This window comes from Nothobranchius furzeri, chromosome 2, assembly GCF_043380555.1.
Source record: "Nothobranchius furzeri strain GRZ-AD chromosome 2, NfurGRZ-RIMD1, whole genome shotgun sequence".
In the NCBI taxonomy this organism is placed as follows: domain Eukaryota; kingdom Metazoa; phylum Chordata; class Actinopteri; order Cyprinodontiformes; family Nothobranchiidae; genus Nothobranchius; species Nothobranchius furzeri.
The window spans coordinates 78,836,396-78,856,784 of NC_091742.1; the positions used below are offsets into that span (position 1 = coordinate 78,836,396).

General features: G+C 45.2%; 1 protein-coding gene across 1 annotated transcript in view; it reads left to right on the forward strand.

The window, feature by feature from the left end:
* The window catches only part of htr2cl1 (5-hydroxytryptamine (serotonin) receptor 2C, G protein-coupled-like 1), a 253,433-nt gene extending 237,109 nt beyond the window's left edge, over positions 1-16,324 (forward strand). Inside the window, exons 7-10 of the mRNA XM_070548024.1 lie at positions 11,425-11,588; positions 11,677-11,824; positions 14,924-15,159; positions 15,755-16,324. Of these exons, the coding sequence (XP_070404125.1) occupies positions 11,425-11,588; positions 11,677-11,824; positions 14,924-15,159; positions 15,755-16,324 (1,118 nt within the window). The remainder of the gene's footprint in view (positions 1-11,424; positions 11,589-11,676; positions 11,825-14,923; positions 15,160-15,754) is intronic.
* The last annotated feature ends 4,065 nt before the right edge of the window (positions 16,325-20,389 follow it).

Consider the following 20,389-nt stretch of genomic DNA (forward strand, 5'->3'; position numbering starts at 1 on the left):
CGCAAGGGGCTAAGCGTGCCAGAACCGGCTTTGCCTGAAGCAGATGATTTGGCAGGAATTTTTGGGGCAACACAGACGCGCTTCCCCACTGCCATGAGCTGCTGGTCCGCCGCCTTCTCCGAACCTACTAAGCTCAAGGCGCCAATTTCCACATATGCGCCCATTACCAAGGTCAAGGGCTTCTCTGACCAAGGCTGGCCTTCCGTTCCTCCACTGGAGCCGGACTTGGCCTCGCTGTTTGGCACCAAGAACCATCTCGCTGGCCCGCGAGCAGTTCCCGTTTCTAAGCATGACCAGCTGCTGACGCGGCTCACCGATTGCGCACACTAGTGCACCTTCCAGACTGGCGCTGCAGGAAATAACATCACCCTTCTTGCCTTTGGCGTTTCCAAAATGGTGGAAGAGCTTGACGCTCCTGACGAGTCAAAAACCATCATTACTAAAACTGCTGATGCCATTCTCAATCTGTGCGCTGCTGTACTCACCGGTTCTGCTCGCATTGCTGCCTGGCAGACCCTTATCCAGCGGGCCTTGTGGCTCAAGGAGCTGCCCTCCATTCCTGAACACCTGCACAGGGACATGCTGGAAGGCCCCATCACCTCTGACGTTCTGTTTGGTCCCCATCTTAGGAGCGTCATCGAGAGGGCTCAGAGGACAGCTGAACTGTCAGCCACGGTGCGAGACCTGGTCCACCCTCGGCCCGCCTCTCATACCGGTCGTTCCTCCAGAGGATGGGACGAATGGTGCGGAAACTTCAGGCGCCCAGCTGCACCGCCCGCCCCGCGGAGCCAGCCTCCCGCTTCGGCTCCACCTCAGCGGGACCAGAGAGTTGGCGGCCAACGGTTCTGAAAGAGACAGCAGACACTGTCTTGGCAGTCACAGTCGCAGGAACCTTTCTGAAAGCAACCACGAACATGACTCGTTGGGGGGAATGTGTGTGCTTCTGACTGTAATGTTATCTCTGTGAATGATTTTGGTTTTGAAATAAAACCCAAAAAACATCATACAGAGAGCACAATCCTACAGTCCTCTGCAGACTCCTCTGCCGAATCCTCACAAATGTTCCCCACACCAAGCACTGCAACACATCTGCATGTTCCCGCAGTCAGTCATATTACACGGCCAGCTGTATGGGTGCGCTCCATTTGCGCACCGGCCCTAGCTTCCAGCCAGGCCCAGCATATCCCGCTCCCCCCACAATGTAGGGTGGGACAGGATTCCATGGCGCTGTCGCGACCATGCGCGGCGACACAGTGCGCGGCTCCATCTGCTGGCACTTTGTCATCCCCATGCACGGGCTCGTCTCCCACTCGTCCTTTATCTTTGGACTCCACACTCCGCGGTGCAGATCAGCCTTTTCCAGCTGTTTCACACTCGCCCTTTCGAGCGCAGCCCTCCATGGGTCGCTCCCAGTTCTCTGGTGCGAGCGACGGCAGTAAGGGCGCAAACCCAGTCCTCAGACGTCGTTCACGTTACCTCGAACACGCATCCGCTGTCGGAACGCGTGCAAGAATGGTGCCGCCTTTGTCTCGTGAGCAAATGGATATCGGACACCATTCATTGCGGTCACACACTCCATTTTCAGTCCGCTCCTCCTCCCCTCAACGGGATCGTGGAGACAACGTTCACATCACAGGAACAATCTCAGGCCCTGGAGCTGGAGCTGCGGGAACTTTTGTCCAAGGATGCCATTTCCCAAGTCCCTCGCGGACAAGAGCTCTCAGGCTTCTACTCCCGCTACTTCGTAGTACCGAAGAAGTTGGGAGGAATGAGACCAATTCTCGACCTTTCCCTGTTCAACTGCTCCATAACAGTGATGCATTTCCGCATATTGACAATGAGGCAAGTCCTAGAATACGTACGGTCCGAGGACTGGTTCACGTCTATAGACCTGAAAGACGCATACTTCCACATCCCAGTAATTCCCAAACATTGGAAGTTCCTGCGCTTTTCATTCAAGGGAGTTCAATACCAGTTCAAACGTCTCCCTTTCGGCTACTCACTAGCCCCGCGCACCTTCTCCAAATGCCTGGAGACCGCTCTGCAGCCATTGCACACGGCGGGAATGAGGGTTTTATTTTACCTGGACAATCTGCTCCTATGCACCCAGTCCAAGGACGAGGCGTCAGAGCAAACCAGGAAGTTAATAGAGCATCTGTCAACCCTGGGATTTTCCATAATTTGGGAAAAGAGCTCCATCCTTCCATCCCAGTTGATTGTGTTTCTCGGGGTGGAGCTGAACACCTCCCTAATGAGAGCACGTTTGTCTCCGGCGAGAGCGGCAGATCTCACCACGGTGATCTCCCGCGTGCAACCCCGCAAGATCGTGAGAGCCCTGTTAGTCATGAAACTTCTGGGCATGATGGCTGCAGCCCACGCTGTGGTGCCATTAGGTTTACTGCACACGAGATGCCTACAGCGTTGGTTCATCTGCCTCCGGGTACACCCGTCAGAAGAGACATATGTTGAGGTTTCCCCCTTCAGTGGGCGGGGACCTCGCTCACTGGGGCAATCCCTGCAACCTCTCACACGGGGTTCCTATCGGACGTCCTACGTCACACGTATCTGTGTTTACGGATGCGTCACTGTTGGGATGGGGGGGCACGTGCTTGTCCCATACGGTGGCAGGTCGCTGGCCCTCCCATACGCACGAGCACATAAATGTGTTGGAGCTTATGACATTAAGGAATGTGATCAGACAATTCGCTGCCCTTCTCGAGGGCCGTCATGTTGAAGTTCACACAGACAACCAGGTGGCGGCAGCCTACATAAATCGCCAAGGGGGAGTTCGATCCCTCCCACTATTGCACATAGCCACAGATTTACTATGTTGGGCACATGTCCACCTGCTGTCCATCAAAGCCACCTACATTCCGGGGGTCCTGAACGTGGCAGCAGACATCCTGTCGAGAGGGGGGCCCCGCGACTCCGACTGGCGTCTGCATCCCGCACTGATATCACAGATCTGGATCAAGTTCAGGGAACCCTCTGTGGATCTGTTTGCGGCTCGCGAAAACACTCAGTGTCGCCTGTGGTTTTCCCTGAGTCCCCGGGACCACCCCCACTCAGAGCGAACACCTTCTCATACCAGCCCTGGCCTCAGACGCTCCTGTATGCATTTCCACCAGTCCCACTGATTCCCCATCTCCTGGACCGAGTTCGGTCGGAACAGCTCTCAGTAATTCTGGTAGCTCCCAGACGCTTGTCCGCGTCATGGTTTCCAGACCTGCAAGCGCTAGTTTTCGGCTCCCCGTGGAGGCTTCCGTGGAGGGCGGACGCCCTTCTCCAGGTGAATGGGATAATCAAACATCCCCCGGAAATAGACCAATGGCTGTGGGTCTGGCCGCTGAGCGGTCACGCTTAGAGGCTTCTGGGCTGCCGCATGATGTGGTCGCCACGATTCAGAGTGCGCGGGCGCCTTCTACCGTCACATCTTATGCTGCTAAATGGGCAGCACAGAGCGGAATGTTCAACCCCTCTCCTGCCAGCTGGCGGATGTCCCATCGTTTCTGCAGATGCTGATGGACAGGGGCCTCGCATTCAGCACTATTAAAACATATGCTGCAGCTATCTCATCCTGTCAACAGGGTTTTGGAGATAGATCTGTTTTCAATCATCCCATCACAAATCGTTTTCTAAAAGGTGTCAGAAGGAAAAGACCTGTGTCCCGCCCGCTATTTCCCCAGTGGGATCTAACGGTGGTTCTGCGTGGCTTATCTGAAGCCCCATTTGAACCCTTGGACCAGGTCTCACTCAAGTTCCTGTCACTCACAACTGCCTTGCTGCTGGCGCTGGCATCGGTCAAGAGAGTGAGTGACCTAACCGCCCTCTCAGTGGCTCCCGCATGCCTCAGGATCCGGGAAGATGGCGGGTCTGCTGTTTTAAGCGCCTCGTGATTTTTATCTTGAGAGGCACTATAGAAATGATATTTTCTTCTTCTTCTTTTATACCCCAACCCAGCCTTTGTGCCCAAAAACATTAAATCCAGGTCAATTTCTATGGCTGGACTTTTTCCTCCTCCCCATAATTCTGATGAGGAGGCGGCTTCCTACCTTCTCTGCCCGGTACGCGCGCTCGTGCGATATGTGTCACGCACTTCAGGGATTCGCCGCTCACAAAGCCTGTTTGTGCACTACAGAGATTCTTCACTTGGGCAAGCGCTGTCATCCCAGCGTCTTTCACACTGGCTGTGTGACGCCATTTCACTCGCTTACACATCATCAGGGCGGGATCCTCCTGAGACACTCAGGGCTCACTCAGCCAGAGGGATTTCCTCTTCTATGGCGCTCCACTGTGGTGTGTCGATGGATGACATTTGTCAGGCTGCTTCATGGGCTTCACCCTGTTCATTTACTCGTTATTATTTATGAGATGTGTCTTCAGGATCCATCACTCGTTCAGTGCTTGGACCTCAGCAGGCTGAGTGAAAGCATTATGGCACCACGTCAGCCCTACCTGAATGAATTTCATCGTCTTGTGGATGATATGTTTAGTGGGGGCCCCACTCTTCTCTCTGGCTGCCTCAGCCTTTTAAGCCCTGGGCTAAGGCTGAGCGACCCTCGCTAAAAGGAGACATGTTGGGTGTGTCCATTGGTTGAGCTAACCAGTGTGGCATAAACCCATCCAGCTGTGCATTATTCCAATAGCAGCTAGCTTAAGGGCTAAGACTAGACGAAATAGAATGTTGGTTACGTATTGTAACCCCAGATTCTATGAGTCTAGTCGCAGCCCTTAAGCCAATGGCCCCACTGGTTCTGTTAGGACTAAGAGCCATCGGAAGCAAACAGTGGAGTCGCTCCACTCATACACCCACAGGGGTGCCCACCATTGGTGGGCGTACATTTAAGCTCTTCATGATTGGCTGATGCTGAGATCATCCTTCCAATAGTTAAAGTTAAAAGTTAAAGTCCCATTAGTTGTCACACACACTGATGTGTGTGCGAAATTTGTTCTCCACATTTGACCCATCCCCTGAGGGAGCAGTGAGCTGCAGACATAGCTGCGCTCGGGAACCATTTGGTGGTTTAACCCCCAATGCAACCCCTTAATGCTGAGTGTCAAGCAGGGAGGCATTGGGTCCCATTTTTTCAAGGTCTTTGGTATGACCCGACCAGGAATCGAACCCTGATCTCCCAGTCTCAGGGCGGACACTCTACCACTAGGCCACAATAGCAGCTAGCTTAAGGGCTGCGACTAGACTCATAGAATCTGGGGTTACAATACGTAACCAACGTTCTTGGATAAAGGGGTGAAGCCGAGGTCTTAGCCATGCTGGCCTAATGCTAAGGCTACGACCCTTATCCTGACTTAGCATCATGCTACTAGCATGATAAATGATTTTGGGCATTCTAGAACACAGGAATTTTGCTCCCAGCAAACGGATGATGTAGATTAACACTAAACATGCACAGATATTTATGAATAAGATGCCTGTTTTTGAGCAGAAATCAACTAAATCAGAATCTGAAGGGTTTAATTGCCATTTGTGTGAGAAATCACAACATTAGGAAATTACTGCGGTACTTGGTGCAAAAATAAAAATAAACATAATAGACAAGTAAATGTAGGAAGTAAAAATATGATCATAATAAAATAATAATATAAAGTGTCAATAAGTAGAGAAACTACTATACAAGAAAGTGTGGGTACTAATCAGAGTGAATATGCTGTATATATACATATTATTTACTTTATATATACACTTTATTTACTTTATATATGTATATATATATATATATATATATATATATATATATATATATATATATATATATATATATATAGCTTTATCCGCTTTGTGGGCCAATCAGGGCACTCTATATGCCTGGTGGGTGGGATGATGCAACAGAGGGAAACAAGAGTATGTCACATTCATTGTCCAGTGGAATGCAGACATCATTTGAAAGACAACGGTAGAACCCGCCCCACAACCGAGAGCCGTCAATGGAGCATGGCCAGACTAAATAATACATTTATTTAGTCTGGCTTGCCAGGCTACCTTGAGACGACTCTTGTCGTGATTTGGCGCTATATAAATCAACTTGAATTGAATTGAATTGGAGTAATCAGCTCAGATGTGCAGGTAGGCAACAACATCTTCAAATGAAAATCAAATAGTTTCCTTAGATGAAACAAAAGCAAAGGGCATTTTCTCTAAAGCTGTATTGCTTTGAAAGATTATTTTTTCATAAGCTTGCACCAGCAGATCTATTTGATTGATGCTTTCAGAATTCAGGGAGACTTTTGCTTCATGTTTTATTTCTTTGTATTCATTCACAACTGACTGCTTTGTTTCATGATAAGACATCCCCTGTCTTCTTTCTGCTTTTTTCCACTGACCCATCTAAAGGTTCTTCTCTTCTGCTGTGATTGAGGTCTGAGAGGTCTTACAGCAATCAATGCTGAAAGATTATCAATGAAACATCCAGCAGGAGAGCCCTGACCTATCAACACTGTTACACCTGGAGGTTGAACCATCCTGGATATTTATTGAATTTTTTACACTTTAAAAATTTTCACCTTCTTACAGATTTTCTCAGCTTTGTCATTTAAACGTTTCAGCTGACACAAACTAATTTCAAACTTAGTGAACTTTAGTAAACATGAAAACATGTTTTCAAATGATTAAGAGGTGGAGCTCAGCTCCCCAGAAAGGTTGGTGGACTCCCCCAGAGGGGGGAAAGACTAAAGCCTAGTTTATGCTTCTGCATCAGCTCCACAAGGAAGAGACGTACATGCACTGACAGAGGCGTTTTGCTCTCTGGCTTCTTCGTCTCCTGGAGAGTGGTGCAAAGCAATTCCCTGCCAGGACAACAGAGGGCGAAGTATTCGGTCCAAGGTGGTGCATTTACTATTGTGTTTATGTTGTGTATTTTGTATTTCTTGTTTTTTTTTTTTTTTGGTCTATGGGACGAAACTAGAGAAATTAGAGAAAACCAGCACATGGATAACAAAATGCTAGCTCTGCACTGAATGACCACATCTGAGATTTTAACCTGCAACCTTCATGCTGCAAGGCAATACTACCAACTGTGTTGCATTTTGCCTATTTCATTTTGCCAGAATGTTTACTATCCAATCAGACCTGGGTGTGGCTTCTGAAACAAACAAAAAAATAAAACCTTAGCTTTCTAAATAATTTTAGTTAATTAGTTAGTTCATAACTTTCCAAGATGCATTTACTTTTCACATGGAACAAGGTTGCTTTGATGGCTTTTTCCCACTGGGACTGGATATTTTTACAGGCACTACCTGGGTAGGTCAGTTTAGGGCTTCAGGAGGAGCCTATCAGCCTTTCTGGGGAGCCGTGCTCCCCGTAATTCCAACTCTGGATTTGGGGTCAAAAAGTTAAAACAGAAGGAATCCATGAGGGGCAAATACTTTTTTTGTCAGTCGTTTTGGTCCCATTTTTGTAAACTGTATATTAGTTTTCTCTGCAGAGGATGGGATTTGATGTCAATCAGGCCTACGGTTGTGAAATTTTATTAGAACAAACATTTTTATCTGGTTCATCATAATCATTTGGCTTGGAAAGTTTTCGGCCGTCTCATCCATCTTTTATGTTTTCCAATTTTTTATAACTCCCTTTGAATGAATAATGAACAATAAACGTGCAACCCCATTTTTCATAAGTCATAGGGTTAGGACATCACAAGGCAGCACCCCTAGTGTTCACTCCTGGGTTCCTGGAGGTTTTAACAAGAGGTTCAGCCCTGCTGATTCTGCAGATCTCTATCCTTTTGTGCAGTAATCAAGCTCCAGCAGCCCTCTTAAGTGTGATCTGCCGCTGAGCAAGCGTGTCTGCTTAACACGTATTGTGACTCGTGTTCACTCTGTAGATTTACAGAAGGGGTAAGCAGCTGCAGCTCGGAGAGATAACTGCTATGACCCAAGGGAAGGAAATCTGCTGCAGTTTTAGAACAAATTAAACCGCTCAGCGTGAAGTTTAATATGCAACTGTCGAAATGTATAAACAGTTTTAGGAAGTAGTCAAAAGTAGCTCATCAGGCAACGTTATGGTTTCAGGACTCAGTTCAGTTCACTTAATGCCTCGACCCAAAGGTCACACAGATGGTTGAAGATTTATTATTTGTGAAGGTCTGATAAAAAGAGCCGCACACACCAGTCAAGCTCCCAAAGCAAGGTTTTTCATTGGTGGCATTTTGAGTGACTGCCGTTCCTCACAATAACAAAGTCTAAGAGAGTTGTTGTCTTTGAGTAGTCATACAACCACATACATGAATGAATATTTCCACACTAAAACTCATAGAGGTGTACATGAAAAACATTTGGTTATAAGTCATAAATTATTATAGAACACTGTGGAGTGGACTTTACAGTAACATTATTCTGTCTGCTGGTAGCAGAAAACTCCCCCAAATAATCAAAATATAACCAATGTTGGGCTGTTTTCTGTCAGAAACAGGAATGTGACAAAAAGTGGTCTTCACTTTTACGGAAAAGCATCATAAAAAACTCTCTGAAGTCAATTGCAGGTGCTTATAGACCCCTTGGCACGTGACGTCACGTGCCCAAGCCTTCGCCCACTAGCTTCTGGCAAAAAGACAGCACCCCCCCGTTGACCACTGAGCTAAATAGTGGTGAAAAAAATCGGTGGTTAACACATGCAGCACTGTGGGCTGCACAAACAGACTAGAGGACCGCACTATTTTAGAGAGGAGATTCAGGCTCCCTATACCAGTAGGTCCCAAGGTTAGGATTGGGACTCTGCTGTATCGCATTGTTTGGAACAATTAAACAATTTAATTGTTTGATTTACAAATCATTTTTTAAAAATGAAATCCAAACAAATTACACTGCCTGGCCTAAAAAAGTCACTATCTGGATTTAGCTAAGCTAATAGGAGCCTCCAATTGTATATTTACCAAGTGGGCGATTATCTTTCAGCTGGCAACATGTTTTTTTAACCCCAGATCATTGGCATGCATGAAGCAGAGAAAATATCTAAGGAGATTGTAGAAACGACTGAAACTGGGTTACGAACTGTCCACGCATTACTAAAAATTGGTCTGATGAGCCCAGATGGACCCCGTTCCAGAGTGATGGTGCATCAGGGTAAAAAGAGAGGCAGATGAAGTGATGCACCCATCATGCCTAGTGCCTACTGTACAAGCCTGTGGGGGCAGTGCTATGATCTGGGGTTGCTGCAGCTGGTCAGGTCTAGATTCAGCAACAGGATGTGCTCCAAGAATTAGGTCAGCTGACTAGCTGAATATAGTGAATGACCAGGTTATTCCTTCTTCCCTGATGGGAAGAAGGCACGAGCATATTCCAAGATGACAATGCCAGGATTCATCGGGCTCAAATGCATGAGACATCATTTTCACACATGCATTGGCCACCACAGAATCCAGACCCTAACCCCATTGAGAGTCTGGGATGTGCTGGAGAAGGCTTTGTGCAGCAGTCGGACTCTACCATCATCAATGCAAGATCTTGGTGAAACATGAATGCAACACTGGATGGAAATAAATCTGGTGACACTGCAGAAGCCTATCGAAACAATGCCACAGTGAATGTGCACTGTTATCAAAGCTAAAGGTGGTCCAAAAAAACTGTGTGTGCGACTTCTTTTTAGGTAGGGAATTTGTTTTGGTCAGGAAGTTTAGCTAGAGGCAGCACTTAAGCCCCACCCCAAAATATGTAGGCTAATCAGTGTTTGCAAACATTAAAATGGACTATAGCACTCAGTCACTTTTAATCAAATATAATATGTAATCAAATAAAACTTAATTTGAAATTTAGACCCAAATGAGTATAAATATATTTTTCTTTCACATAAAATGAACTTAGTTTAACATTCCAGGCTTTAAGCGCCAGGGTTAGGGCTAGGCCTTTCATTTGTTCTGTTGCTCTAATTTAGCAAGGGACAATAGAAGCACTTTAAGCTAGATGGAGGATTTAGTGTTGGAGTAATCAAGTTGGGAATTTCTGGAGACTTCCCCTGACCAGTAAACAATCTGAAGCAGGGTGAGTGAGTCATGAGTCGGACTAGGACTCTGGACAGCCTCATCAGTCAGATCTGTTTGTATTCATGGATAATTTGGGCATTCACGGGGGGGGGGGGGGGGGGGGGGGACGTTTACATCTATTGCAAGTAAATTCATTCTCCTGAAAGGTAAGTATTGTTGAGATGTGTGTGTGTGCTGGTAATTATAATGATTGAAATTGGGGAGCAGCCACTGCTCCAAATTACATTTTCATGTTGGCCTGCATATCAATGGTAATATAAGAAACAATGTGCGTGCGTGCGTGCGTGCGTGTGTGTGTGTGTGTGTGTGTGTGTGTGTGTGTGTGTGTGTGTGTGTGTGTGTGCGTGTGTGTGTGTGTGTGTGTGATTAATCCAGCCCACCGTTGCACCTGTTTTAAGGAGCTTTTTCTCTCCTCTATCTGTTCTCAGGTCAGCTGATAGCTTCAGCATTAACCACCAAAACCTTTTGTGACGTCAGACGAGACACATTAGTCAGGATTATTATTACGGGTCAGAAAACCAGCTGAGCCTCAACTTCTTTTATCAACACTGTCCTCCTGCAGCGCCTTCATGAACATCCATTAGAGACTAAAACGTCCTTAGAACTCTAACAGCGTGTTGATTTATTTCAGGTGTAGCTCTCATTACAAGCCTAATGTGTAATTCTGCAGCACAATATCATCATTTCATTTCATTATCATAAAAATAGAGTCTTCCCAGCCTAATATGCAAACCAATAAATATGTTTTAGCTACATTTCTACAGATAATTTTCTTTTTTCCAGACAAATTAGAAGACATGAAAATGGCCTGATGTTGTCTTCTAAATTGACTCTCCGTAAGGAATTAAAGTACCCTGATTTGCCTTTTAGGTAATAAAAACAATGGTTGAAATTTAAGTTTTATTTAAGGAAACACCAGGAAACAGTTTTTATTCCATTTGTCAATTATTTTAGAGGAGCAGCAGTAGCTCAGAAGGTACAGTTGTTCAGTAATGAGTGGGTTGTAGGATTGAGAATGCTGCTGTTTTGTCCTTGGGCAAGACACTTAACCCACCTTGCCTGTTGGTGGTGGTCGGAGGGACCGGTGGCACCTGTATATGGTAAACTCGCCTCTGTCAGTGCGCTGTCTTTAAACCTCCCATGTTGTTATTGTAGAGGCCATTTAAATTTTTAACAAATGTCACTCTCCATAAAAGTAGGCCAACACACTGCCTCTTTTTCAATTTCATACAGTAAAGTCCAAACGTCCAATTTACAGGTTCTTCCGTGTGTTTTGGGACCAGTCACTCACTTAAACCGATAGGGTAGGTCTTTCTTGTACTGAAGCCAGCCACTAGGGAGACGATCGTTTGTTCCAGTGTCTGGTGAAGTCTAGCACTACAGATCCAAATCCATAAATGTGTTCAATCATCTGGACTCTCTCTCCCTGTAGGTGTGTCGATGCCCATCCCAGTGATTGGTCTCCACAACGAGGACAAGGTTTTCGTCAACGGCAGCTGTGCCCTCAATGAGGAGCGATTCATGCTGATTGGTTCCTTTGTGGCCTTCTTCATCCCACTGGTCATCATGGTGGTGACGTACTGCCTCACCATACAGGTAGACTTTAATAGGTCTGAGCTGCAAGCCAATCAGACATTTCTACACTGCATCTTGAACCTTTATTTGCTCTGTTTTCCATCTGTAGGTGCTCCAGAGGCAGGCCACAGTCTTCCTGCATCAGGCAAGGACTTCTTCCCAGCAGTGTTTGAGCACACCAGCAATCACTCTGCAGCCTCCTTCGAGCCCATTCCACCTTCCTCAAATCAATACCCTCGCTCCCCCAGACCCACAAGGTGAGCTCTAATCAGCACCTGGAACCTTCGTCAAAACTACACTTGGTGGTAACTCGCATCATTTCTGTAAACTTCATTACCTTTTATTTGCTATTTCCTTTCTTTGAGTTCATTTCGAGTGGTTTGAGTGTTGCTGCGTTATTTAATCTCACCTTTTAAAAATGAGAGAATGGCAGCTTAGCTCCACCACTACGCTACCAACCAAACAGCAGTTCCTATTTTAGACCTACAGACAGATCCTTTTTAACCCTTTACAGGAAATAGTTTTGTTATAGAAGCAACAAAAACAAGGCAAGCGGGTAGAATAAAGTAGGTGTATTTAAAAGGGGTTTGTACATCAGTGGCACCGCTGCCAATGCACCAGTTGGCCATAAGGATATCCACCCAATCCTCTAAAGCATACACATGCATAAATACATATGTTATAAATTCAATTCAAGTTTATTTTTTATTATACATTGTGATTTCTTAGTAAATATTCTATTTAGTGAGAGATAAACTTGATTGTATTTATCCTAGTGAATCTATAATAAATGGGTAAACTAGTAGTAGCACATTCAATGTCAAAGAAAGTAAAATGTTATCAGGAGAGGGAGAATGTTATCAGCAGTGTTCAAGCCGATGGCCCCCACCATGAGGCCACCACAGCTCAGCAGAACACCACTGTAGCTTCTTCTGGTTATCATCAATACACATGAACACAAAACAGGGTGAAAAGTAAAACGTGCGGCGTTTGGACCAAAAGAACAAGAACGATAGATTGCATCCAGGTGGCAAATGCACCATCAAATCTAAAGGAGTCAGCTTAGATGTTCAAGATGACTCCCATTCATCTCCCTATGCAGGTACCTTTGGTAAGGTCTTCTGCTAGTAGACCCTGGAAAAAGACAGAACTTGATGGAGGGATTTTATACAATTTGTGGCCTGAGGACAGCCTGGACTCTTCTATGAGGAGCTGAGCGTTTCACTGGGAAGAGGGAGGTCTTGGCTTTTCTACTTGGAACCTGTCTTTGGATAATTGATGAAAAGCCTCTTAAACTCTGAGTGAAGATTACAGAGTGATGTGTTTTACGACATTCCAAATAATTTAACGTGTGTGGTTGGTAGCTTAAGGGTCCTTTGCTGTCCCATTGAAGGGTACATATGCCTTAGGGGAAGGCTTTGATTGGTTGGCAGATTTTACTGGGATATTATTAGGTCTAGGTCAGTATCAGTGTGTAGACTAGGCAAGCAAAATATTTTATTGTAGTAATAGGAGTTGTGTTAATTACTTTAGTCTAATGTATGGGTCCGCCTCTCCAAGGGGAGATGTTCTAGGAGACAGTACAACAAATAGAGCTCTCTTTAGGAAGAGGCAATCAGAGCATGTAAACACACTTGGTTATTCACCAGTTCTATCCGCTAGAAGCTTCCAATCCAATCCAATCCAATGTTATTTATAAAGCGCATTCACAAGGCATTACAACCAAACAAGGCACTGTACACTAAAAATGTTAGGTAATTAAACCGGCGTTATACAAACATGTCGAACACAGATAAAAGATAAAAAGGAAATACAACAAAAATTCCCGAAACTGACAGCCAGAAATCAATAAGACACAGGGTGAATAAAAAATTAGAAAAACATTTTAAAAAGAACCTCAATAGTACGGAAGTCGATAATTGTGGTCAGTTTATAAACAGTGCAGATGTCAGTGAGGTTCATAATTATGTGGTATAAGCTAGGTTGAAGTAGTGAGTTTTCAAGCGTGATTTAAAAACGCTAGCTGTTGGTGCTAGCCTCACTAGCAGTGGTAATGCGTTCCACAGCTTCGGTGCACTGACAGAGAAAGCCCTTTCTCCACGGTTTTTTAAACGTGCATTGGGAACAGCTAGGAGGAGCTTATCTTCAGACCTGAGAGCACGCGGCGGGTTGTAGTAATGGACAAGTTCACACTGATATGGAGGAGCTTGATTGTTCAAGGATTTGTAAGTGAGAAGCATAATTTTGAAGTTTATCCTGAACTGCACGGGCAACCAGTGGAGAGATTTCAGAATTGGAGAAATGTGTTGTCTTCTGTCAGCTCCAGTCAGCAATCTAGCTGCTGAATTCTGGACCAGCTGAAGTCTAGAAAGAGCTGCTTTACTGATGCCGTATAAGCAGGAGTTGGAGTAATCCAGCCTTGGAGTGATGAAAGTGTGGACCACCGATTTCAGAAAAGCTTACGAGCCCCCAAGTGACCGTGGCTATTGGCGTGTTGACCTGCATTCCTAGACCATGGTGACTTGTGCCACTAGTCCAGCCCACTTGACTGGATTTGACTTTTACAATGGGTACAATAGAAATAGTGATTCCATGGTATACCACGGAGGTATTCTTTGTTTCTAGATGACTATCTTAAATCAAGAGATGTTGCTAAATGCTGAACATTCACCCAGTGACCCTTTCACACGCCACTCTTCTATTTCACCAAGAGGATCTTGTTTCTAAAAGTAGAATCATGCCTTTTTCAGATGTATGTTCTGTAAAAAGGCCAAGTCAGGTTGCAGTACTCTCTGAACTTGTACTCCTCTGTGCTGTACAACACAAGTGTGCGTTAGATTGTGTGTATTCTCTCTACATGGATCACTAGGTACACACTTCCTGCTTACCTGAAGCTGAAGCTTTACCCATCGTGTAACACATTATACATTTATATCCATCAGCTGCATCTCTAGGCCTTTTATGGGACTGTCTGATGGCTTCCTCCAGGCCTAGAAATGAAAATACATTGTTTGTTCCTATGACAGTCGGTTATACATCAATTTTAGGATTTCATTGTAAACTGTGTGTTGGAGCTTCACAGGTGAAGCAAAAAGAGGGATTGGATGGCAGCCAGTGGGGATTTGGGGAAAAAAGATGATTCATCTGACAAGAAAACACCGATTCTAGCAGTTTTAACAGCATTTAGACTGTTTGGTGTTTAGGTATGTGGTCTTTCACTGTGTTTTTATCCTGTTACTTATACACCAAGCAGAAAAAGGTATAAATAAAATATAAACTTCCTCCTTGACCTTTGCTTTGCCTCCCTACAAAGTGTTCATTAATCTTTGAGCTGACTGTCGATCCCCTCTTTTTAGAGCTGAAGCCCCCTCTCCCTCAGAGCAGGCGCAACACCCTGAGCTGCCTGAAGGGCACAGAGCCCAGCACCCTGCTCAGCGCCTCCACCTCGGACAGCCTCAGCATCATCCCCAGCTCAGAGGTGGCGTCACAGCTCAGTTCTCCGGCCACCGGGCCGGGGCGGAGCGACTCCTCTGGTTGCCAAGGGAGACGGGGGATGATGCAGGCCATAAACAACGAAAGGCGGGCTTCAAAGGTGAGAATGAACATGGAAGATAAGTCAGACTTTATTAGCTAGAAAGTGAATAATTTAAAATATTTGTTCAATTTTATGCTTTTTTCCACGTTTTGTCTATTTTTTAAAGTATTTTGTTATGATGTTGGTCCCTAAATAACAACATGACACCACTACCACCACATTACCTGCAACTGAGCTGAAGACTTCCAAACAAATTCAGCGAAAATAAACCCAGAAGTTCTGCATTCCTTTTGAGTCCATTCAAGTTGTCTCTGGATAAATTTAAATACTCTCTCTGTGAGCGGCAAGATAGGTGAATGTTTCCGACGCAGATGTTTTCCTGCAGTGGATTTCAAACTTCTCCGCCGACATATTTAGAGCAGCTCATGTCGCGTGTTATCAAATCCAAGCAGGCGCTTTGAGGGACGTCAGTGTGCTTGGATGGCTGCCAGAGTCGGAGTGCTGGGAGCAAACGCGCTGAAGTCTTTGTGGGTGACGGGAAACGTCATCCACACAAAGTGTGTTTACCTGTATACAAATCATTAGAAGTAAAGTGATCTCAGGTCGATTTTGAAGAAAGTTCAAGCTCATTTTCAATTTTCCTATCCCTCAGGTCCTGGGAATCGTCTTCTTCCTCTTCCTCGTCATGTGGTGTCCTTTCTTCATCACCAACGTCACCTTCGTCCTGTGCCGCAGCTCCTGCAACGAGCTGCTTCTTCACGACCTCCTCAACGTCTTCGTCTGGGTGGGCTACATCTCCTCTGGGGTCAACCCTCTGGTCTACACCCTCTTCAATAAGACCTACAGGAGGGCGTTCTCCAACTACATCAGGTGCCGGTACAGCGCTGGGGGCAACGCTGCTGGACAGGGTTGCAAGACCCTCCTGGGTCCGTCGCAGTGCCCATCACACTCCGTCACCCCTCTCCTGGTGGGAGGTCAGGGTAAGGCAGGGATGGACCGCAACAGTAACTGCCGCAACGGCGGCAGGGGCGACAACGGGAGGCTGATGGTGGACCCGGAGGACACAACAGACGATGGGACGCAAATCGGATTAGTGTCACAGAGTCTGTCTGAATGCCACAACGCCGGCATGCTTTCAGAAACGGAGCCAGAAACAGAGCTGGAGCAGGAGCTGTCGCTCATCAGCTACCCTCCCTCCACAGAACACACTAGCAGCGTGTGACTGCATGCTCTCCTTTTGTTCCCTCGTCTTTTAAAACCCGGTTGAGCCGCACTTTGGTGGGCTGGTGCGGGTAGACTACAGCCTGTTCACCGGGTACTCCTGCTGCAGAAGGAACGGTCTTAATGAGGAGCCTCAGGAGTGAGTTTATCTACAAGGATCCCAACGGAAGGGGAAGGAAGAAGGAAAGGAAACCAACATTTCCATCATGTCTTGGTTGTTTTTAATGTGTCACTGAAAGCTCTGCACACAGATGAGCTCAGTGATGAAAAGGCATCTGCTTCTTTGAGGTCTGAGGTAAAAATTCAGACCTAGACGAAGTGAAAAACAAAGGCTAACTTGAATGATGTCAAGTCAACCTTGTATGCCAAGCAGGTGTGAATTCAAGCGGCTCTTCGTGGAGTCCCACTGAAGCAGGTCAGAGTGGAGCCCCAACCACGATGCCACCGCAGTCCAACCACGACTTCCAGCCCTCAGTCAATCACAGCTCAGCAGAGGGCAGACTCACTCTTACGCCAGTCAAGCTTGACGACAGCAGTCATGAAATCTGTCCCAAAGAACCTTTTCGTACCATTTAGCTGACAGAAATGGGACGTTTCTGCAAAAGGAAACGGTGGAAAGGCTGCAGTGAAAGTTTTCATAAAGAGAACAGAGATGAAGGAATGTCCAACCACTCCGGTGGACTCACAGTGCCATCTAGTGGTCACACACATCTCCTCTGGGTTTGACCAAGGAGACGAGAATAGAGCTAAAAATAAGAAACACTTCTGCTGATCCCTGTGGCCACCTAACGGAGAATCAAGCTTCCAAATATTTCTACTGAAAAAGTTTCAGATGTAAGAATAAACCGTTTTTGATAGAGTGCACAACTATTTTACTGATTGTCTTTATTAGGAACAAAACATGACTTTTTTACTCCAGCTGTTCACCTCCATTGTTGATGACTCATTAGCAAGATCATCCTTTGTCTTGTTCTGTCTCTCTATGAGCTAAGCATGAGCATTCACCGATTAGTGCGAGCTAGGCACAAGAACGACGTAAAAATGCAATATTTGTACCTTTTCTCTCATCAAATAGCTATTTCAGTCACTAAAGCTAGAGTTCATTTAAAAAGAGTAGAATACAAAATCATTGGATGCTCTGTTCTAGATGGAGAAAAAGATACAAATCACAGTTAAAATCCACATTTCATCAGATTCCACGTTAGAATATTCCCATCATCCCGAGCTTGAATCCCACATCATTTGTATTCAAGGCTTTTCTGACAGTGAGCCTCTGCATCTCTTACTTTTTAAATAAACTGGGATTTTCGCCAGCCGTTGGTCCCATTTCTGATCACAGATCCATCCGCTGCATATGTTTGCGTAAAATGTGTTGATCAGAGACATGAGGTCAATCAAAAAGCCTCCACAGCTCTTGCGTGTTTTGCGTTTGGGTGGAAATGAATAATTCTAAAGACAATCAAATGATTAAAGCATTACTGGAACACGTGGCCTGGTGATCGTTTTGGATTCTAGTAAGAAAAAATACAAATATCTTTAGATAGATGATGTGTTTGAACAGCTGGCTGTGTGCAGACTCTTGGACGTTGTAGAGGAGGGTATCATGTGGGAAAACCAAAAACTGAATAAAAAAAACATCTAAAACACAGGCGCTGGTCATAAAATTAGATTATCATGACAAAGTTGAGTCATTTCAGTAATCCCATCCAATCTTCTATATTAGATTCGTTCACTACACACAGACTGATATATTTCAGATGTTTATTTCTTTAATTTTGATGATTAGATCTGACAACTAATGAAAATCTTAGATTCAGTTAGTCAGATTATTAGAATATTTTGACATGGTTCAAATCTGGAAACCCTGGTGTCACACTAATCAGCTAATTAACTCAAAACACCTGCAAAAGCCTTTAAAAGGTCTCTCAGTCTAGTTCTGAAGGCTACACAGTCATGGGGAAGACTGCTGACTTGACAGTTGTCCAAAAGACGTGCATTGACACCTTGCACAAGGAGGGCAAGAGATAAAAGTTTGCTGCGAAAGAGGCTGGCTGTTAACAGAGCTATTAATGAACATAACATCTATGATAGCTTCCAATCAGGTTTTCGTAGAGCTCATTCTACTGAAACAGCTCTTCTTAGGGTCTCTAATGACCTTCTGACTCACAGTGATGCAGGGGACTGTTCTGTTCTGGTCCTGCTGGACCTGACTGCAGCCTTTGACACTGTTGACCATCACCTGCTACTGGAGAGGCTGAGAGACTGGGTGGGCCCAGCAGGATCTGCTCTGGAGTGGTTCTCCTCTTATCTGTCTGAGCGCTCCTTCTCTGTGGCCGTCTCCAAGTTTAGGTCCTCCACCACCTCCCTCCTCCTTTGTCTGCTCCCTCTTCAGCACATCCTGAGCTCCTTGATGACAGCCAACTGTACATCCCCCCTTAAGCCCCATGAGATGTCTAAGCTGCAGCTGTTACACACCTGCTGTCAGGATTCTTGGTGTGACCTTTGACCCAGCTCTCACGCTGGATTCTCATGTCCGTTCTCTTCCATCTCAGGAACATTGCTAAGCTGAGTCCCATTCTGTCTCGCTCTGAACTTGAGACAGTTATCCACACCTTCATCTCCTCGCGCTTAGACTACTGCAACTCTCTTTTCACGTGTCTGAGCAGAACCTCCCTGAACCGTCTACAGGTGGTTCAGAATGCCTGTGCTCGGCTTCTGACCAAGTCCTCCAAACACACCCACATCACCCCGCTTCTCCTCCAGCTTCACTGGCTGCCAGTCAACTTCACGGTTCATTTCAAGATCCTGGTTCTGGTCTATAGGGCCTTACATGGACAAGCACCATCTTACATTGGTGATCTTCTTAGTCCCTACACCCCCAGCAGGTCCCTGAGGTCCAGTGATCAAAGCCTACTGGTTGTGCAGCACCAGGCTAAAGACCAAAGGTGACAGATCATTTGCTGCTGTGATAGTCTAATATTCTGAGATAGTGAATTTGGGATTTTCATTAGATGTCAGTTATATTCATCAACATTAAAATAAATAAATATTTGAAATATACCAGTATGTGAGTACTTAATGATTCCAAACCGCAAGTTTCACTTTTTGAATGGAATTACTGAAATAAATCAACTTTGTCATCATATTCTAATTTTATGACCAGCATTTGTATATTTAGAATCATAAATAAACATCTGATGCTTGTTCTGTTGGTCAGTCAGCCAGGGCTCCATGCATCTCCAGTCTGCAGAGGGGTTAACAGCTGACTGGTCCAAGCATAAGTGCTTTGGGATAGAATAGGATGCAGCCTCACGGCACTGAAAGTGCACTGGAGCAAGTTTCTGGAGTGGCAGTACGTTTTATTTTAAAATGAATGACTTCAAGCCAGTACCAGCTAGTTCTGGAAACAAAATAAAACATCAAAATGGAAAGAATGAGTCTGGTATGACAGATGTTAGCAATAGCCAGAACTGGCCTATGTAGCAAAAACGGGGGCTGAACCTTACGAAAGTTTAGCTTCTGTTCAGGAATCCTCTTTTGGGAAGTGATTTTCTTCCCGCTTGGCTCTCATTGCATGCAGATGAACATCTTGTAAAGCTTATTTTTGTTATTATTTGTCTAAACTCACAAGTTCTTTACAACACCAAAATTGGTAATCCATATTTTTAAACTAGCAGTTTATTGGCTCTTACTTGCAGCACCTATACATAAATATTCTTATTTTAGAAACCCTTTATATCTAACCTGGTCATGTGAGGCCTCTGACGTGACCATTGCTTGTTGTCCAAACCTTGATGCAGTTTAGTCACAAAGTGTCTTAATTATGTTCAAGTTTGTTTGTTAGTAACCCCAGCTTTATTTAAGTTGTTCACCCGGCTTGAAACTGGCGGGTTTACGTTATTTGTTCCATTTGTTTTCTCATTAAAAGTCAAAAACAGCAAAGCTGTGTACCTTTATCATCAAGTAAAATAGAAAAATAACAGTTCAAAATGAGAGGAAACAGAAAACAAGGGCAAAATGACCAGGAAAAGTGTCGCAGTTTAATAACTACATGTTTCCAGTGTGT